Source organism: Scardinius erythrophthalmus, assembly GCF_964197995.2.
Source record: "Scardinius erythrophthalmus genome assembly, chromosome: 21".
Classification (NCBI taxonomy): domain Eukaryota; kingdom Metazoa; phylum Chordata; class Actinopteri; order Cypriniformes; family Leuciscidae; genus Scardinius; species Scardinius erythrophthalmus.
This window is the reverse complement of record NC_138241.1, coordinates 3950440-3967744: the sequence shown is the minus strand read 5'-3', so window position 1 is coordinate 3967744 and position 17305 is coordinate 3950440. Positions and strand designations below refer to the sequence as shown.

The 17305-nt window shown below is 41.1% G+C and overlaps 1 protein-coding gene across 6 annotated transcripts in view; it reads left to right on the top strand.

Annotated features, from left to right (window-relative positions):
- dst (dystonin) overlaps positions 1-17305 on the top strand; it is a 204039-nt gene that overhangs the window by 62353 nt on the left and 124381 nt on the right. For 3 of the 6 annotated variants that reach the window (XM_081350185.1, XM_081350184.1, XM_081350183.1), the window contains exons 1-3: positions 2616-3488; positions 7591-7757; positions 9603-9715. In XM_081350185.1, coding sequence (XP_081206311.1) covers positions 2763-3488; positions 7591-7757; positions 9603-9715 — 1006 coding nt within the window. In that variant the 5' untranslated portion in view covers positions 2616-2762. Of the gene's footprint in view, positions 1-2615; positions 3489-7590; positions 7758-9602; positions 9716-17305 lie in introns of those variants that run through there. The other 3 variants (XM_081350186.1, XM_081350187.1, XM_081350188.1) reach the window with 1 other exon arrangement.

Genomic DNA, 17305 nt, shown 5'->3' with positions numbered 1-17305 from the left:
AACCAGTCTGGACCAGCACTATACTACCATTAATCAGCACTATACCAGGCCTAACCTGCATTAAAGGGCACCTATTATGCCCCTTTTTAGAAGATGTAATATTGGTCTTGGGTGTCCCCAGAATGCATTTGTGAAGTTTCAGCACAAAATACCCCACAGTTAATTTATTATAACCATTGAAAATGTCATTTTTGGGGCCTGTTTTAAAAAGAGCTGTTTTGGCGTCTACCACTTTAAATGTAAATGAGCTGCATATCCCCGCCCTGCTGCTGGACCCAGATGATGAAGAGAGACCGGCACAGAATAAACACGAATGAGAATGGACTAAACGTCTCGGAATGGTTATTTGATACATTTATGTACTTACAAAGTTTTAATCGCGTCCCCTTTGCCATTATGGATGTGCAACACACACCCACACACACACACACACACACACACACACACACACACACACACACACACACACACACACACACGAACTGTGATAACGTTCGCGCAATTTTTTGAAACTACACACACACACAACTGTGATAACGTTTGCTAAGTACAAACGATTTATTTTTTTTTTCTTAAGGGGAGGGAGATAGACGTTTAGCCTACTGTCTATGGAGATGGAGCAGACCTTAATTTATTTACATTTGTAAATGCTGCAAAAAAAATGCCTACGTGACATAAAACTGTCTGACGTTGTTTGTTGAGACATCCTATGACGACGACAATAAATAGCTTTAGACGCATTTGTTGTTGAACTGGCTGACATCGATTGAAATGACTATTTGCTCATAAATCATAAAATACACTTACTTTTTCTGGAGGTGACGTTGGATCGCGAACTGTAGGCAACGATCCATACTTGAGGATTAACTTTGACCCTCGTTCACTAACAGTCAGTCAGAAAATGAATCTCGTATTTAGGAAGTTTAAGTGGCGCCTTTTCTTCATAAATAAAATCCATCCGCTGTGTTTTCAGTGGCTCTGATGTCAGTGAAGACTACTGTGTCCATTCTTACATCCCACAACAGAACACCTACACTTCTTTGGAGACATTACCGGCTGTCGTTGAAACAATGGAGGATGCAGATCACCGAGGGCGGGGTCTATGCAAAAACCAGATGTCAATCAAATCACGTCGGTGGGGCTTAGCTCATTTCTACGTCACAGTGAGGGAAATCTAGAACAGGGCGTTCTGAGACAGTGCTTATGATTTATTGAGATAGTAAAAAAACTACTGGGTGGATTTTTATCATTCTAGGGTGGTTTTGCTCACACACTGCCAACACACATTTATGTTCAAACACCATGTAAAAGTGAATTTTGCATAATAGGTGCCCTTTAACCAGCCTGGACCAGCACTATACCAGCACTAATCCGCACTATACCAGCATTAACCAGCCCGAACCAGCACTATACCAGCACTAATCATGAGCTTTATATTATACGCTACAAACTAACTCATGAGCATAGCGTTTAAAGAACTTTCCTTCTTGTCAGATCCTTGTGCAGCTTAAATTGCATATGAGACTTGTTTTCCCTTTTTGTGTATTATAACACCCTTAATTTATAAAGCAGTTTGTAGCATGTTGCTGCATGGTTACTATAAATTTCTTGGAAGTTTCCAGGGATCCGTCCTCAAGTGTGTGTGATGTTATGGTGGTGAGATGTGGCAAAAGTAGCTGCACATTTTGTGTAGGTTCCCTAAAACAATTTAACGCAATAGTAATAGGGATTTTGCCTTAGCTAACACCCTTAATTAACTTTAAATTAATGTTTGTTCTATGATTGTTGTGTAAGCTAATTATATTTTATAACTATACAACTGAGATGATTTAATATACACCCAAGCAAGTTTATATAGCCAATATAAGTTATAATCTTCCATGTCTATGACCGCTGGTTATGTTTGTTTGCTTTAAGTGTTGGACTTGATTCTTTTCAATGCTTTGCTCTTGTTTTGAGCTAGATTAAAGAGCAAATAGAGAGCTTTGTTGTGTGGGGCAGTGCAATTTGCCATGTTGTCAATCCAGCCATGTTGTCCTGTTATTTTAAAAGGCCACATGACAGGCCATGACTCTCTCAGCCTGGTAAGTCCTATTTGAATGGCTCAACTTGCTGAGCAGAGGTTTCACACACGGCCCAGAAGCCATCAGGGAACAGATGAGAGTGTGAGAGTCTCTCTCTTTCTCTCTCTCTCTCTCTCTCTCTCTCTCTCTCTCTCTCTCTCTCCAGCCACCCACCACTAAGGACATTCAGCCTCTGGAAACTCAACACCAGCAGGGATCTGGGGGTGGCTGTGTTTACACATCACATGAGGACGGTGACGTTTCCTCAGCTGTGACAGAGAGCTACCTAGATCTGCGTTAGTTTGTGTCGCCTCGATCTGTAAAGTGTTTGTTCTGGAGGATCAGGGCAAAGGGTGCAGTTTCAAAGGTCACTGAGACTTCAGTGTGTTGGCAGCATTAGAAGAAAGGGCCGGGCTGTGCAGCGAGCCTGGTGAACGTGCGATACAAGAAACAGAAGTTTGTTTGGAGCGTCTCGGTCTTCTACCGAGTCTCAGAGGAATTCACATCATCCGCACTTCTCTGGATATTGGACTACTGCTGATTCGTCTGACATCACCTTCATACCTAAATACTTGCTGGGGAAACGATGGCTGCCAATTCCTGGGATAATAAACTCTTGAACTTGCTGAACTTGTTTAAAGCTGGCTGGAAGGAGCGAATCTTTCTTAATGGGCAGCTTTATTAGCATGAGCAACCACCATGGGTAATATGTGTGGATGCGTGAGGGACTCTAAGGAGGAGTGTTATGTTGATCCCACGAAAGCCCCAATCAGCCCCGCACCAAAGGAGCTCAGTGGACGCCGATACTTTCAAAGGAGGAAAAAGAGAAAATCAGCTGATTTTAATGCCACTGACTCTTTAAGAAGCCATGAAAGCTGTAAGACTGATGACCTGGATTATGCCACATCTGGTGGTAATTTTCTTAATCTGGTTGGTACATTGAACTCAGAGCAAGACGAGTTTCCAAGGCCCAGGCAGCACAGTATCAGCCATGGGGTCTACGTTGGAGAAGTCCCAGTCCTCCGAGGTAAAACTGGTAGAAAGCCAGGTAATTATCAGATAAATAAGGACAAAAACAGGCCCACTGCCGAGCATAATCTACACGGGGTCACCAAGAGCTCCGGAAGCATCACCACAAAGGACAAGCTTGTGGAAAAGAAACTTTTGCGGAGACAATTGAGGAGGGCGGCTAGTTTCGGAGCGGTGGAGCATATGCTCCAGACACTGAGAGAAAAAGGCTCCCTGGAGAGGAGCAGTGTAGATCGTCAGCTGGAAAACATGGAAGGGTTCTCCAGAATTATATGGGACACTCAAGTGCACAGGAAGCGGAGGAGGGCCCACACTTGCTCGGGGCATTTAGTTTCCCAGGCTTCTTTGGATACTGTCCAACAAGATCTTAAACTTGGTTCTACTAAACACCAGGAGGTAATATCAGCATCTGTCAACATTTGAGATGCCACTTATGATGCAATGACACGATGCACATGACGTTACTTAAAACAATAATGTCCATTGCACGTCATACACTGGTAATTTGTGATATAGAGTATGCTGCATTCACACCAGGTCTCCGTTGTTATAATTATTAGATGACAACCTGGAACATTCGACTCTGAGGCTACGTCTACGTTAATCCGGAAACTGAGTTTTCATTACAAAACGCTCTCTGCCACATTAGCGTTTTCAAGCATGTTACAAAGTTTCTCATCCACACTGAAACGCTGGAAAATGATAAATTCACCTGACAGCACATGTGTAAACCCTCATAAAAACTCACTGAGACGATACAGACATAATCAAGTTATCACGCAATTCTTCTGGCAGGATCATTTTATTTAGCAAAATATCACAGCATTCACTGATGCGTCCAGGCCGCACTCACACACCAATATATGTTTGGTGTAAAACGCAACTGTGTTCATGTTTTGCAGCAGGACGGCAAATGTGACTGCATTTTCTGTCATCTTTGCAGGACTGTGATTGGAAGAGTGTGTGAAGTAACATATTTTAGCAACAGTGTGAAAGTGAATAGCTCACAACAGGTATAAACCTCAATGTCTATGGGTTCAATATGCATCACATGACTAAACTTACGTCATCGTTTTTAAATACCTCCGTTTTGACAACGCGAAAACAGCGTTTTCAAATGTATCCAAATGAGAGCGTTTTTCAAAAAGATTTGTTTTCGTTTCTAAACCCCCATCTTAGTGGAGGGAAGGCCAAAACGAAGAGAAAAAGATGCGTTTTCAAACAAAAACATATTAGTGTGGACGAGGCCTAAGCGTTATTAAGACATTAAGAATTCTCAATTATAGGACTTATTAAACAGAAAATATTATGAAATATTTACTCCGGAAGCCTCCAGAACCTTGAGGGTTTTCCGCATGATGTTGCAGTGGTCAGTCGGGCTCTCAGAAAATTCAGAGTTTAAGTTGTTTTTATGACTTCTATAAGGACGTAAATGCCTTTTCAAATTATGGCCTGATATGGCATGAATGCACCTATACAACAACCTTGAGTGCTTTAATAACGTATTTATGTATAAAATGGCTACTACATAATAAAAATATTTAAGCCAAGTACATTTACCTTTATGCATTTGGCAGACACTTTTATCCCAAGTGATTTACAATGCATTGAAGGTGTGCATTTGATCAGTACGTGCATTCCCTGGGAATCAAAGCCATTATGGTTTTATTAGCACCACTCTACTGGTTGAGCTTCAGGAATGCTATAGGAGACATAAGAGTTAATTTAGTGGCATGCTTCCACTAGAAGGTAATAGTTGACCTTTATGTTGTGTTGTGACTAGTGAATAGTACTTTGTGTCATTGCTATTACTATATTTTTTATATATTGACCAGTTAGCATCTTGAATCTAGACACTAGCCATTTTTTAATGAATGACACAGAGTTTCCATAATATTATCATTCACTGCAGTGATTAGTCAGTGTTGGCATGTTTTGGTGTGTCTGGTTCTTGGTTTAATAGATCAGTCTTTCCACACCCACAGTCTAAACACCATGTGCTCTGCTCTCTTCCTACAAGCTATAATTACACTGTGGCCGGCCGGCAGATTCCTTTGAGTTTACTTCAGTGTCCGCACGTACACATATTATACACTTACCGATCTGTAAATGATTGTTAAGCTGTTGTGGTATGATGTGTTTCCTTAAATCAGTAGGTGTTGGCTTAACTTTTGCTCCAGGCATTTGATTTTAGAGCTGAAAATTCTTCTTTGTAACGTGAACTTGTGTGAGACGGTCTCTGTTCATAAGTCACCATCAGTGTTTTGCAGTGCTATATTGAAAATGCATTTAATATGATTTATTGCCTAAATGGAGACTACTATAAATATATCTAAATGAAGAAATGGCCCTTTTATGGTACTATAACACAATCTACTGGGGTTGGGCAAAAAAACACCTGGAAATAGGCAATATTTTTACAATTTAACTACTAACCTTAGAGTAGATTAATACATCTTTTGAATGTTTATCAGATCATTGCCAGTTGCTTCAGAGATGTTGAAGGAGGGAATCTGCTTCTCACTCAATAATATTCAAGTCAGGTGATTAAACTGACCAGAGAAGATAATGAAGTTCATCCTCATGCTGTAACATTCCTGGTTTTATGATCATAACTCCATCTTTTTCACATTTTAGCAGTGGTGTCTGAGATTAAATCTTTAATGATGTTGGTTTTGGTCAGGTTTTGTGGAAACGGTTTTCAGGGTGAATGTTGAGGTTTGCTGTCAGTTTGCTGCAGTTCTGTGTTATTTGGACACAATTCTTCTTAAGTCGCGTTTCCACCTAAATTACCCGGAACAATTTGTCCCAGGAACTTTTTTACCAGGAACTTTTTTCCCCCAGACCTGTTGCTAGCCGCGTTTCCACCGCGGTCTAAAGTACCGTGAAGATTAGGCAAATAGTCCAGTGATGTAGGACTGCGCACGACTTTACAGTTCCCTTTGGATTTCAACCTCGTCGTCGGTCCATCGGCCGTATTTTTTAAACTCCATTGTTGATTCGAATAGCAGACGACTGTTACTGCACGCACCGCAACAGATGGTGGTTGAATAAAATGCTGCGTGGAGTCAACCAATCAAAATACGGCATGAACTCAACCAATCAGCATGTTCAGTGCCCAAGTCCCACCCCTGAAAGTTCCTGAACTTTGAAAAAGTAGTACCTCACGAGCAGGGACTTTCGGAGGGGGAAATATTTACCCGGAACTTCATTTAGACCCTGGTTCCTGCGGTGTAAACACACCGAGTACCACCACAAAGTTCCTAGTTCCTGGGGAATGTTCTTGCGGTGGAAACGTGGCTATAGTGTCTGACGGTCCCTGTCATTCACTTTCAGTTTTTGCTCTCTATTCTTCTTCACTGATGAAGTCTTGCCATGCTTTTTGTGTTCACAGTCATAATCATAAAGACTGTTGTTCTTAAAACACACAACAATTGGGCAGTTAAGGTTACAGATGTCAAGTCGCCCATTAAACTCACATCTTGTACTAAACACTGCACCACTTATACTGCACAGATATACAACTAGAGAATATGAATAACAAAAAGATGAAAGATAATCGCACTGTTTGTTTTTTCACTGTGGCCTACAACAAATGATAACAATCCTATCACAAGGAAATCACATTATGAAATAAATGCTTTTCTCCAAAACACGCTGGCCATAATTATTGGCTCCCTGTTATTAAATACTTTTTGCAACCTCCTTTTGCCAAGATTACAGCTCTGAGTCTTCTCCTATAATGCCTGATGAGTTTGGGGAAGAATTGACAAGAGACCAGAGACCATTCCTCCAGTCAGAATCTCTCCAGATCCTTCAGATTCACAAGATCTTGTTGGTGCTTCTCCTCTTCAGTTCACCCCACTCATCTTCTATGGGGTTCAGTTTAGGGGACTGGGACGGTCATGGCAGAAGCTTCATTTTGTGCTCAGTTACCCATTTTTGTGTTGATTTTGATGTTTGTTTTGGGCTGTTGTCCTGTTGGAAGATCCAACCAATTAAAGCACACAACAACTGAGCTGCACAAAAATCTCTGTATGTGCATGATATATGCATCTTTATTTATTCTTAATTCTAAACTCACCTTTTGCTAGATTATTCGCAGAACAGATTGAAATTACATTATGGCAAAAACCTTTAGATGTGAAGTCATGCACATTCATTTCAAAAAGTGTAATTCTGTTATATGTTAAATGTTAAATATGCTCATTTGCATATTCATAGAACTGCATATACTAAATAAGGCAAGGGTGTCGAGTTACATTCAAGATATTTTAAGGCATGAAGAAATTTCTTTTCAAGGAAAAACGGTTTAAATATGCAATTTTGGTGATCAAAGATGAGTTTTAAGGGTTAAAATGATTGATTTTTGTATTACAAAATTACCATTTCTTTACAGATTGCTGAATATGACTGGGTTTGAAAAGAGGCCCCATATCTATGTTATAACACAGATTCTTAACAATATTAACGAGAATGTCATCTTTCCTGCCTGCAGATCTCGGACATCCACGTGACGGGAGAGTCCGAGGACATGACAGCCAAGGAGAGGCTTCTGCTGTGGTCCAAGCAGATGACCGAAGGCTACGTGGGGGTTCGTTGCGACAACTTCACTACCTCGTGGAGGGATGGACGACTGTTCAATGCTATTATTCATAAGTACAGGTAATGTCAATTTCCAGAGCGTATACATGTCTTTTTCTATCTGTTTGCATCTGATTTCGTGTTTTTAAAGGGTGAGTAAATAAATTACAGAATTTCAGTTTCTGGTGACCTATGTAAATCCCGCTTACTTGGATTTGACTAAACACAGAGGCTCCGCTTTAAACCCTAGTGGTGTGTCTCGCTCTCAGCTGTCCACATTGGCAGAAAGGCAACATTACATCAATATTTATCAGGTTCTTTGTCATATTGTTCATAGTGCATCAATTCACATTATTCCATAGAAAAACAAATCTGTCATAAAAATGTAATAACTTGCTCTGCCTCGGAAAAACTCATAACCTGTTATGTACAGTAGAGACATTTTTCACCATTCAATCCTGCTACAGATGGATAAAACTCTGCAAGCATTTCTGCAGGACCGGTAGAACCGAAGTACCGTGTGTATTCAGTATTCAGCTGATTAGGGCTGGGCGATAAAACGATAACGATATGTCTCGCGATAGACACGTAATGAATATCAATAAAAAATGCGTTCGATAGAACATTCAATAATTTTTTTTTCTACGTCGGAAGAAACCAGAGGTTGCGAAGAAAGTTTGGTTGCTTGAACAAAGGCACTCACTCTCTGGTAACACGCTAACAGCCGGTCTCGTGTTGGATTCTTCAGTAACAGAACCGGCGTGGAGTGATAAGTGGAAAGTGAGTGCGTCAGCGATTGTTGATAAAACAGGGAAAGTCAGCTCGCCAGTATGGCAGTTTTTTGGATTTTATAAGTCTGACCGTAGTCAGACCAATGTCGTCTGCAAATTATGCAAGACCTTCGTCGGTTTCTCAGTTTATATTTAACACTTTGCACTATTTGCACACGTATTAAGCATTTCTTACGTATTCTTTAATTTTACACATTGATCGTGATAACCAGCGGATGAGACAAACAGGACAACATTTTTTAAAGTACTTAATTTAAAAGTTTTTGCTCTGGTACTAAAATTGGTACAGAGAACCACAAACTTTGACTAGTATTGGAGAACCGCACACTTTGACTAGTATTGGTATGTTACCAACTACTGAAATCTTGGTACTGTAACAACCACAGTCTTGGCCTTCTTTCAAACTGAATATCCTGTTTCACTCTGTAATAAAATGTTACATTGTGAAGTAAAATAGGTTACGAGAGCTGTTTACACTTGTACAGTATGTGTATCTCTCATCTCTATTCTTGGAATGATCTGTTGTGCCTCATAGCCATAATCTGCCCTTTATAGTTTGATGAAATGTCATTTTACCTAACAGAAGTACAGATGACCTAGATTCTGAATAATTACTTCTTTGTGCAAAGATATTTCTAGCCATCACTATTCCTGTCAGTCAGGGAATAATAATCCTTATGAGTGAATCTCACGAAACCTGTCAAGAGCATATCTGGGTCATATTTCACCCCAAAATCAAAACGAAGAAAACCTGTTTTTCTTATAGAATATGAAGACTGTTTTGGGACCAAGATTCTTAGCGGTCCTAAAATAAGCTTAATTTTCTCAATGCAAAATATAATTGTTCCTTTTATGCTCCTTCAAATGAATGACGTCACTTGATTGTGAGTGAGTACTGTACATGTGAAGTTTTTGACACTGTTTGTCACTGATATCCTATGGGGATTTACACAAACCCAGTATTACTCCAGGGTCACTTTGCATAAATGAAAATACCTGTCACCATCAATCAAACAAAATTTAGATTAAAGCTAAATCCTGGAATGTAATACCAAACATATCTCTCACTGAAAGATATCAGACATGCAGAGATTTTGAAATAAGATCATGTTGTCATGATTTTGTCTTCATTCAGGCCTGATCTGGTGGATATGAGCAGAGTTTCAACACAAAGTAGTAGATCCAACTTAGAGCAAGCGTTTGGTGTGGCGGAGCAGCTTGGTGTGGCCCGACTGCTGGACCCAGAGGGTGAGTTTCTACTGTCCTGACACAGACTGACCTGAAGGAGCAAGTTTGTATTCTCACCCTCCAGTTACGACACTGTCCGACTCCGGCTGAGGTCACCAGTGGAACCGTTTAGCATTATTACATTCATGTTCTTGTGGTACTTTTATTACAATGCTGCTCACACACACACACACACACACACAGTAAGATTTAATGAAAATAAGAGTCAAAACAGAGATTCACCAGGAGCAGAACTGAAAACACCAAACAAAAAGCATACAAGGAAAAGACCTGACAAAGAACACTGAAAGCACTGGGGTTTAAATACCCCTCTGGTTTTCGGTTATTTTAGACCAAAACATAATAAAAATAAAATCGTAACTTTATCAGAATGGTGTGTTACTTGGTGACTTTTGCGGCACTTGCTATGTGCTAAAAAAATAATTGTTGACTTGATTTGAAAAAGACGAATGGTCGTGTTGTTCGTGATCAAAAATGACCACAATATAATAATAAACTTTATTTCCAGACCCAGAGGGATCCATAATTCAATACAAAAACACATACATATTAAAAAACACATACACAAAAACACACACATAGTAAAACACACAGTGTTCAATGTCTAACATACAGACATGTACCCCAATGGTTCCACAGTCTGGACGACAATCTTACAGAACTTCGTCTAGGGTTAGTTAACGCAGCAATTAGGTCATTTTTTGACTCAGACACCCTACCCATAAATCTAAACATTAAGTTACGCAAGACTGCAGCACAGGTAGGTACCCCGGCACTAACAAACATATGGCTTGCACTGGAGTCTCTTGGAACTCTTAGCAGCAGCCTCATGCTGTCATTATAAGCTACTGTGAGCTTTCTAATGCTATCTTGCTTGTAACGGCACCACAGATAGGCAGTGTACAACGGTGTACAGTATGTTCTAAAGAGTGAAATCTTCACAGGGACAGAGCACATACTAAACTTACGACACAACATGTTCGCCTGCACATACAGCTTACGACGCTGCCTATAAATATCCTTGTCATCAGACAGGTCATTTGCAATAATATGTCCAAGATATGTAATATCTGTGCATACATCAAGTACAGTACCAGATAGATAAAAATCAGGGAAATGTGAATATTTATCTTCTCTACTTCTTATAGTCATAATTTTACTCTTTTTTGGATTATACTTAATATCAAAATCTACTCCATACTGTGTGCATAGTCTCAAAAGCTGTTAACCAGGAAATATAAAAAAATATACAAATCGGCAACAAAACAGAGAAAAAAGTACACAGCAGTGAAGGGGTGAAACTCTAAAACATCAAGAGTGCGAAACAGACCCACTGTCTTCTGGTCTGACTGTAATCATGATGCAAAAACTAACACTTTAAATCAACATTTAAAACAACAACAAAAAACAACAACAATTAAACTGGCAAAAACTAGTCTTCAATAATCTCAAAATATATAACCAAATGCAAAACCTAATGAAAGTAAGTAATTATGTCTAAAAACACTGTTCTCAGGAACTAGGGAATACAGAGCCCTGTATATATCGATATATATACAGGTATCTAGTGGCTACACCATGGTATTACAGATTATTTTCTTTATTTTTTTTTTCACCAGATGGCACTAATCTGCCTCCATTCAATGTGATTTGATGTACTTTTGCTCCATTTTACATACTGCATAAATTAAAAAAAAGTATAAAATTGTTTTTTAAAATCATTTTTTAACATTTTTACATGGAAATAAAAATCCCCTCAACATAACATTAACCCTTTAAGGTACTACTCAACCGTTTGGTAGACCACACTTTAAGTCACTATATTTAATTAAAAAATGCATCAAGCTTAACTCAACCTGAATGAGCCATCTCTATTGTTTGGTGTAGTTGTGCAATGCAAAAAAAAATCCACTAGATGGCGCTGTGTCTGTGAGCAGCATGCCTTTTCATTGTTCCTTCAAACAGCACGTGACACAGCGAAAATTTACTCATCCTTTGATGACGCATATAGGCGGGACTTTTAAAGGTAAAACTATTTCGTTGACATATTATCGTTTCAGAGGACTTGTTAAACAGAATTATGTAACTTAATTAAACAAAAATAAGTCTTATAAGGGTCAAATAATTTTTTCAAAACATGCTCTACCAAACGGTTGAGATGTCTTTTTATGGTAGAGAAGCTAGCTAATGTTGGTAAAATTAGCTAATGTTGGTAAAATTAGCTAATGTTGGTAAAATGAGCTATTTGCAATGAACAAAAGGGTTAGTGTTGGTAAAATGATACATTTAATATTATTCAATTTCATATTTGATGAGAAATATTTGATCAATATAGTATCTCTAGATAGTATCTCGTGGGCTCAAGATAGTAACTCGTGGCCTCAAGATACTATCTTGTGGCCTCAAGATAGTAACTCGTGGCCTCAAGATACTATCTTGTGGCCTCAAGATAGTAACTCGTGGCCTCAAGATAGTAACTCGTGGCCTCAAGATAGTAACTCGTGGCCTCAAGATAGTAACTCGTGGCCTCAAGATAGTATCTCGTGGCCTCAAGATAGTAACTCGTGACCTCAAGATAGTAACTCGTGGCCTCAAGATTGTAACTCGTGACCTCAAGATAGTAACTCGTGGCCTCAAGATTGTATCTCGTGGCCTCAAGATAGTATCTCGTGGCCTCAAGATAGTATCTCGTGGCCTCAAGATAGTATCTCGTGGGCTCAAGATAGTAACTCGTGGGCTCAAGATAGTAACTCGTGGCCTCAAGATAGTAACATGTGGCCTCAAGATAGTAACCCGTGGCCTCAGGATAGTAACCCGTGGCCTCAGGATAGTAACCCGTGGTCTCAAGATAGTAACTCGTGGCCTCAAGATAGTAACTCGTGGCCTCAAGATAGTAACTCGTGGCCTCAAGATAGTAACTCGTGGGCTCAAGATAGTAACTCGTGGGCTCAAGATAGTAACTCGTGGCCTCAAGATAGTAACTCGTGGCCTCAAGATAGTAACTCGTGGCCTCAAGATAGTAACTCGTGGCCTCAAGATAGTAACTCGTGGCCTCAAGATAGTATCTCGTGGGCGTGGCCTCAAGATAGTATCTCGTGGGCGTGGCCTCAAGATAGTAACTCGTGGCCTCAAGATAGTAACTCGTGGCCTCAAGATAGTAACTCGTGGCCTCAAGATAGTAACCCGTGGCCTCAAGATAGTAACCCGTGGCCTCAAGATAGTAACCCGTGGCCTCAGGATAGTAACCCGTGGCCTCAAGATAGTAACCCGTGGTCTCAAGATAGTAACCCGTGGTCTCAAGATAGTAACCCGTGGCCTCAAGATAGTAACCCGTGGTCTCAAGATAGTAACCCGTGGTCTCAAGATAGTAACCCGTGGCCTCAAGATAGTATCCCGTGGCCTCAAGATAGTAACCCGTGTCCTCAAGATAGTAACTCGTGGCCTCAAGATAGTAACTCGTGGCCTCAAGATAGTATCTCGTGGCCTCAAGATAGTAACTCGTGGCCTCAAGATAGTAACTCGTGGCCTCAAGATAGTAACTCGTGGCCTCAAGATAGTATCTCGTGGCCTCAAGATAGTAACTCGTGGCCTCAAGATAGTAACTCGTGGCCTCAAGATAGTAACTCGTGGCCTCAAGATAGTAACTCGTGGCCTCAAGATAGTAACCCGTGGCCTCAAGATAGTAACTCGTGGCCTCAGGATAGTAACTCGTGGCCTCAAGATAGTAACCCGTGGCCTCAGGATAGTAACCCGTGGCCTCAGGATAATAACCCGTGGCCTCAAGATAGTAACCCGTGGTCTCAAGATAGTAACCCGTGGCCTCAAGATAGTAACCCGTGGCCTCAAGATAGTAACCCGTGGCCTCAAGATAGTAACTCGTGGCCTCAAGATAGTAACTCGTGGCCTCAAGATAGTAACTCGTGGCCTCAAGATAGTAACATGTGGCCTCAGGATAGTAACCCGTGGCCTCAGGATAGTAACCCGTGGCCTCAAGATAGTAACCCGTGGTCTCAAGATAGTAACTCGTGGCCTCAAGATAGTAACTCGTGGCCTCAAGATAGTAACTCGTGGCCTCAAGATAGTAACTCGTGGCCTCAAGATACTATCTCGTGGCCTCAAGATAGTAACCTGTGGCCTCAAGATACTATCTCGTGGCCTCAAGATAGTAACTCGTGGCCTCAAGATAGTAACTCGTGGCCTCAAGATAGTATCTCGTGGGCGTGGCCTCAAGATAGTATCTCGTGGGCGTGGCCTCAAGATAGTAACTCGTGGCCTCAAGATAGTAACTCGTGGCCTCAAGATACTATCATGAGTTGCTATCTTGAGGCCACGAGATAGTTATAATTTTTTTTTTTGACAAAGTGGGACTTGGGGGGCCCCGTACTAATCAAATCTTGGGTGAAGTTTTGCACCAACACACACACACACACACACACACACACACACACACACACAGAGACACAGAGACACACACACACACACACACACACACACACACACACACACACACACACACACACACACACTTGATGTGTTTGGAGCCATCAATAGCAGCCATCAGATTTTTTATTGGTCAAGAAACTGCACAACATTGACTTGTTCTGAATGTTGTTCTTTTACTATGAACAGACATCTCAACCGTTTGGTAGAGCACTGTATCTAAAATACTGTAGAGTCTAATTTAAAAAAAAATATTGATTGTTGTTATTGTTATCATAATTGAATAAAAAATGCAAAGAAATAAATTTTCCTTTGCTTTTTTCATGGTGCGTACCTTAAAGGGTTAAAGAAAAAAAAAAAACTATTATACGATTATGGTCTCCGGTTTGTTTTGACTGTGAACAACACGTGTGTGATTTCCAATTGAACAATACCAGAGGGAAACACAAGGGCTAACAATCTAACAAGACACACCAAGACTAATGAACTGGGGAAACCAAAGAACAATAGGACTACAAAAGACTACAAACATGGCACAAGGAACAGGAAACACTTCAACATAAGTCCAGGGACAAACACATGGTACATGTAACAATAAACTGTCTTTAAGATGTTAACTGTTAACTTTCTAATAATAATAATAATAATAATAATAATAATAATACTTATTAATAATAATATTTACTAATATTAATTCCTCTATCACCGCTGTCCAACGAAGCCATACAGCAGCTTGTTTCGCGGTCACCATTTCAAAACTTCTCTCATTCCCTTCCGTCTCCTTGTAAACTTGTTTCTCATTGGCTATTGTGAAAGTACTGACATAACAGTCATAATCAAAAACATGTTTGATATTATCGGGCGGGCCCTGATGTGTCTGCGAGCAGTGTGGGAGGTTTGAGATTTGATCTGTAAATGCCTCACATTACCAGATAATCAGGGCCGAACATCAGAACCGACCAATGTCCTGGACAAGATTTATCCTCAGATTGTCAGGAGGGGAAAATCAGGGATGAATCAGCCTAAAACTCCTGGAGTGTGGGCCCGGATTTAACTTGTTTCCTAGTCTGGCTTTCTGATAAACCTACAATATAGTACACTATGATTATTTTTAGTACTGTGACGGATTGCTTATGTACTTCTGTTGTATGTCACTTTGGATAAAAGTGTCTGCTAAATGCATGAATATTAGTGCTGTCAAAGCGATTAATCGCATCTAACCTAAAAGTTTGTGTACTGTGTGTGTGTGTGTGTGTGTGTATATCTATATATATCTATATATATATATCTATATATATCTATATATATATATATATATATATATATATATATATATATAAACACACACACACACACACACACACACACACACACACACACACACATATATTAGAGGTGGGCATAGATTAATTTTTTTAATCTAGATTAATCTAGATTAATTTTGAAATTAATCTAGATTAAAATGGCTCATTTGAATTCTGCCGAAGGCATTCAGAATATGTGTGCTACCCAAATAATGACTATAAAAGTAGCCTAAGTCTTTGAGAACGGGTTTCTCAAGCCAGGTGGCGCATTAGACCAGGGGCTCATCTCCTGTTTCCAAAATGCATCACAAACTGCTTGAGAAAGCTGTTCTACTCATAGACTGTAAAAGGTTACTTCTGTACTGTTACCGTCCGTAGGCAACATTAGGTAGGCCTATGTTATTATCAACTACCATAGGCTATCAATTAGGGATGGGCGATATGGCCTAAAATCTATATTGTGATATACATTGCAGCCTCTTGCGATAACGATATACAGTATATTATAATAAAACCATTTCAGAACAGGTTTCACAGACCCTGCTAAACAACTGCTATTTTTTTTTTAAAGGGTATATGTAGTTCCCTTTCGAGGGAACTCGAACTGCGTCGAATGACACTTTGGGGGAACGCCCCTCAGCGTAGCGCCTCTGAAGTATGAATGAAACTAAACCAATCCTGATTGGTGTTGCGTCATGACGTAATGTGTGACGGCACATGCGGAAGCTATAAAAGGACGCCGGCACACAAAAGAGATAGCTTTCTGTTCTTCAGCAAAGCGCTCTCTGTCTCTTGTATGTCTTATTTGGTGTTGTTTGTCTATCAGTCACAAAGCACATATATATATATATATATAAGCAAATGGCGAGTAAAAGCAGTTACAGGAGGGGTGTGCATCCCTGCCCTCGTTATATCACGGGTGGGGACACGCACCAACTGTGTGTACACTGTTTGGGAGCGCAGCACGCGTGGGCAGCTCTCGAGGGGGCTGCTTGCATGGATTGTGAGAAATTAACAATCCGTGTGCTGCGTTCCCGTCTGGCCATCTTCGATGATGATGGCCAGGCTCGCGAGCCTCGTGGTGCGGGACCCGCGTTCGCTGAGGCGGCGCGACAACGCTCTTCATGGGGCTCGCAAATGGATCTGGCGGGGGATCCCGAGACTGCCGAGGCACGCTCTCGTGATTCATCCGCCAGTTCCGATGCTCTCCCGCCTCGCGCGGAAGCACGCTCGGCGGCTTCTTCCGCGCGAGTGGAGAGCCCGATGCTTGAGCTGTCTGCTTCTGAGGAAGTAGACGTGCTCAGCATCGAAGGCGGGGATTTTGGGGATGACTCGCCACCCCATGTCCCCGCATATGAGGAGCTGGTGGAGGTTGTCTCTCGTGCAGTGGCCCGTCTTAATATCAGTTGGCCACATGAGAGGCAGGAAACGCTTATTAAAAGCAAGTTGGACGAGCGTTTCCTGCAGCACAGAGAGCAACCTCGCCATCGGGGTTTGCCGATCTTTCCCGATTTACACAACGAGTTGTGTAAATCGTGGAAAAATCCACACTCATCTCGCGTGTCCAACCCCCCTGTTTTAAATTATAGTAATATTTTGGGGGGGCGAGAGAACGGTTATGGGATGATGCCTCGGGTGGAACAGCCGCTTGCCACCTATTTAGCCCCCGAGTCTGCATCATCCCTAAAAACCCCGGTGCTGCCCACTAAACCATGCCGCGAAACATCATCGTTGGTGGGCAGGGCTTATATGGCTGCGGGTCGGGCTGGTGCTAGTCTGCACACTATGGCTGTACTGCAGGCGTACCAGGCCGACCTTCTTAAGGATATTGATGAGGGCGAGGGTC